General features: G+C 31.7%; 1 protein-coding gene across 1 annotated transcript; it reads left to right on the top strand.

Annotated features, from left to right (window-relative positions):
* Positions 1 to 2,558: 2,558 nt before the first annotated feature.
* LOC130452176 (SCAN domain-containing protein 3-like) lies at positions 2,559 to 4,555 on the top strand. The gene is made up of 2 exons (XM_056791490.1): positions 2,559 to 2,618; positions 2,754 to 4,555. Exon 2 carries the CDS (start codon positions 2,770 to 2,772, stop codon positions 4,288 to 4,290), a length of 1,521 nt encoding a protein of 506 aa, XP_056647468.1. The 5' UTR covers positions 2,559 to 2,618; positions 2,754 to 2,769; the 3' UTR covers positions 4,291 to 4,555.
* The last annotated feature ends 301 nt before the right edge of the window (positions 4,556 to 4,856 follow it).

Here is a 4,856-nt window from a genome sequence, read left to right as displayed (position 1 = left end):
TATCTTGGGTCTAAAAGTTTTTCAATCGCCGAAACAGCTTGTACATTTTTTTAGAAGGTTGCACTTTATATTGCAGCTTATCAAAGTTAAATTTTATATATTTTAAAGATCATTTCTAATATTTTTTAAATTTAATTACAGATTAAATTGCTTTTCCTTCCAGCTTAGCTAAAATTTCGTCACACCTAGGAATAATATAATGCTCTCGACAAATATATTTGTTATATCAGTTGGAAACTCAACTTTAGAAATTATACTTTTTTGTTCAAGATTATCTAACGTTGATTTTAGTTTTTCATTAAAGGCCAATGGTACCTTCTTTGTGTTTGTATAATCTAATTTCCACATAATCTGAAATTCATCCGAAGCCCTCAAAAATGTTTTTAAAATTTTTATTTACTCCATTTCTTGTTTTTGGCAGTATTATCATCATCTTGGTTTGAACTATACTCCCTCTAGATATCATGTTAAAATGTAAACAATCACCTAACTCCAGTGAAGGCCCTGACTCTAAATCAACTATAAAAAATTCAACATTTTTAAATTGACTTTTATAAAAACACTCAATTTCAAAAGGAAATTATTGTCATGTTGAAATAATTTTAGATTTATCAACATGTAGATCATTAAAATATTTCAAAGGTACAACGCTAGATTCAGCTCCTGTTTCAAGCTTAAACATAATGTCAATTGTCAATATTGTTAACAATAATAGGTTCATACCAGCTATTCTTTTTAATATTTGGCTTATGCTCATTAATAAAAATAGAATTCTCAATACCTGCATTGTCCCTACTTATAATGTCTGAATTCTGAATTTATATTGCCCAAAACATGTACTTCTGATGTTAGTTTCTTAACCTCAGCTTCATCTTGTTCATTTGACCGATATTCTTCCTGCCTCCCGTTTTCTGGCTATTTGGAATTAGAATAATTACCTCGTTCTTACCACTTGTTTTGGTGCTGTTTGTCCTTGAAAAAACAAACCTTAGTAAAATGGCCTTTACGTTGACAAATTGCACAAGTTTGATTATAAGAGGGGCATTGTCTAGGTCAGTGATTCCCAAAGTGGTCCATATCGACCCCCAGGGGTCGATGAAGTCCTGCAAGGGATCTATGTAGGCAAAAAAATAAATTGGGGGTCCATGAAATAAAAATGGGGGTCAATAGATAGAAGTTTTCAAAATTACAAAATTTTAATATAATTTTTATATAATAATATAATTTTATATTAGTTATTAATATATTTTATGTTGTATTCGTTACATCAAAGGAAAACAAATACGTTAGCAAACGAATGTATATCGAAGCAAAAATCACTCTCTAATCTAAGCTAATGAAAAGAATCACGATTTGTAAATATTAAACATCCGTTGTTGTTGAAATTTGATTAAGCAGAATTGTTTTTAAGAAAGAAATAAAAGAGCAATGACGACACGCTCCGTTTTTATGTATGTGCAAGCATATTCTTTGTGAGGGCTTCGGTCCACTAATAGTCCGAGAGCCAGCTGTCGAAAATCGAGACGATTATTTAAAGCATGAGATTTACAGGGTAGATAGATAATGATGAATGAAATTAACTGAATTCCGATCATCTGATCTATTTCAAATTTCTAAAAGAGTACAAAATAATTGCATATAATTAATTTTTCCTATAATTTCAATAAAATTATTAATTAATTACGAATTAAGGGTTGTTTTCTTTAACTAGCCGTATAATTAATAAATATTTTCTTGTTCAGAATTAAATAATCTACAAATCTATGATAGTACGGTGCTTTAATTCCGATTATAACTAGTAAAAAATTCAACATTTGTTCTCGTATCACTATTGCGCGGCTAATTAAGGGTAATTTGCCCTATGTTTCCGTAGGCTTTCTTGAGATAATTTAATATTTTCTTGTTCAGAATTAAATAATCTACAAATCTATGATAGTACGGTGCTTTAATTCCGATTATAACTAGTAAAAAATTCAACATTTGTTCTCGTATCACTATTGCGCGGCTAATTAAGGGTAATTTGCCCTATGTTTCCGTAGGCTTGCCTGAGATAATTTAATATTTTCTTGTTCAGAATTAAATAATCTACAAATCTATGATAGTACGGTGCTTTAATTCCGATTATAACTAGTAAAAAATTCAACATTTGTTCTCGTATCACTATTGCGCGGCTAATTAAGGGTAATTTGCCCTATGTTTCCGTAGGCTCGCCTGAGATAATTTAATATTTTCTTGTTCAGAAATAATATATTTTTTTGTATTCTATATATTCTGATCTTTAAATCTGAGTCAAATTTAAAACGAAATACCACTGCCACTACCACTATAAATAAATTACCGGAAATAACCCGTTTTAGGGGCAATTCCGTGGATGGACATTAGGCAAGCTATGATTTTTGGAATCCTCATATCATTATCTATCTACCCTGTAAATCTCATGCTTTAAATAATCGTCTCGATTTTCGACAGCTGGCTCTCGGACCATAAAGGTTCAATCAAAAACAGTGTTAATTTTGCTGTGATTGACATCAGTTGAATAATAGCACTGTGCACTTTGTGTTTTACTTTGTTATCCTCAACGAAAGGAATACTAATTTGATTCGAAGTTTCGAAGAAAAGTAAGTACCTCTTACATTATTTTTTATAAAACATTAATTTTGTTCTTGTTGTTAGAACTGAAGAAAAATTTAAAATAAATAAATTAAATTTTTAATTATTGTTTTATGTTATATATATAGCTTTGTTGTCCACAGATAACCTATACTAAGCATGTCCCAATCAAAAAAGAAATGTAGACAGTACAATGTTGATTATCTGAAGTTTGGCTTTATTCCATCATTGTCGAATAAACAACTGCCATTGTGCCTTATATGCAACAAAGTATTTAGCAATGACGCCATGAAGCCATCTAAGCTGGAAGATCATTTAAGAAGATGTCATCCAGATAAATTAGATAAAGATTTGAAATATTTTCAAACTCTCAAAGAGAATCTTCAGAAGAGACCCACGCTGGACAAAATGTTCACTTTGACGTCACAAAGAAATGATGATGGTTTTCGAGCGTCTTATAATATCTCGCTACTTATAGCAAAATCCGGAAAACCGCATACCATTGGAGAGCAGTTAATTTTGCCAGCCGTTGAAGAGGTTATAAAGACTGTTTTACACAAACCTGCGTTTGATATCATAAAGAAAATACCCTTAAGCAACAATTCTGTTCAAAGACGCATTGATGAAATGAGTGATGATATTGAAAACTTCCTATGTAAATATTTGCAAACGACCCATTTCTCTATACAACTGGACGAGTCAACTTTACCTGGAAATGAAGCATTATTACTAGCATATGTTCGCTTTATTATGGATCAAAATATCCACGAAGAATTGCTATTTGCGAGAACTTTGGCAACGGACACTAAAGGCGAATCAATTTTTCATGTTTTGAGGGATTACTTTATTGAAAAAGAAATTCCTCTATCAAATATAATATCTGTAGCTACCGATGGAGCACCTGCCATGGTTGGTCGATATCGTGGATTTATAAGCTTTTTAAAAGAAAGCGTACCCGGGGTATTAGCAGTACATTGCGTCATCCATAGACAACACCTAGTTGCTAAAAATTTGAATGAAAGATTGCATGAATCTCTGCAATTTGTCATTGACGCAGTAAACCGAATCCGCAGCAATGCGTTGAATACGCGATTATTTGCGCAGTTGTGTGAAGATAACGACGAGAACTTCCACCAATTACTTCTTCACACTAATGTGCGTTGGCTGTCGAAAGGTTTATGCTTGGTAAGATTTTTTGCACTTTTTGAAACTGTTCTAGAGTTTCTCGATGGTAGATATGAAAATTTAAAAGAAAGTTTATTAAAAAGAAAAACGGACATCGCGTATTTGACCGATTTATTTGCTAAATTTAATACGATGAATTTGCAGTTGCAAGGTGACAGTTTAAATTTGATTAAGACAAAGTCGGTCATTTCAGCGTTTCTTGTCAGAATTAAAATGATGAAGCAAAACATTGGACGGAGCGAATTTTCACAATTTCCCAATTTATCCCAAGTAAACTGCCAAGAAGACGATGTTCCAGTCTATGTGCATCATTTGAATGCACTCTACTCAGATTTTGAAACGAGATTCGAAGATATTTTGACGCTAGTAATACCACAATGGATTATTAATCCTTATGGTGATATTGAGGAGGCGGATATCTCATTACAAGAAGAATTAATTGGAATAAGTACAAACGAAGAACTTAAGGTAGAGTTCAGAAAGGGTTATCAATAATTTTGGCTTCAGAAAGACATACCTGCTACATATCCCGGAGTGTGGAATATCACGAGAAAGTTTTTAATTGCCTTTCCGTTTTCATATTTCGTAGAAAGAGGTTTCAGTGCAGTTACTAATCTTATTACAAAAAAAAGAAACAAACTGGACATAGTAAACCGAGGAGATTTGAGATTAAATGTTACTAAATTGAAGCCAAATGTTGATAATTTGTTATTAAAGCATCAAGTTCATCCCTCGCATTGAATGAATTAATTTCTTTTTTTTTACAACACATTTTGTTTAAAATTTAATTAATAAATTAGTTAATGTATAAAAATGTGTTTTTTTTTCTTTTACACTATAGGAACTACTTATTTATTAATTTTTTTAAAGAACAGGTGGGGGTCTAATAAAAACCATAAAATATGGCAAGGGGTCTACGAAACAAAAAAGTTTGGGAACCTCTGGTCTAGGTTGATGACTGAAAACACATCTTTCACATTTGCGTAAAAACTTAAGAGCATCAGCTTCTTGTGTTTATTCTGTACCACTTTTTAATAACTCAACATGTTTCATTGTAACTT

This window comes from Diorhabda sublineata, unplaced genomic scaffold (assembly GCF_026230105.1).
Source record: "Diorhabda sublineata isolate icDioSubl1.1 unplaced genomic scaffold, icDioSubl1.1 Dsub_262, whole genome shotgun sequence".
NCBI lineage: Eukaryota > Metazoa > Arthropoda > Insecta > Coleoptera > Chrysomelidae > Diorhabda > Diorhabda sublineata.
The sequence above is the reverse complement of the archived record's forward strand: the minus strand, read 5'-3'. Positions and strand labels throughout refer to the sequence as shown.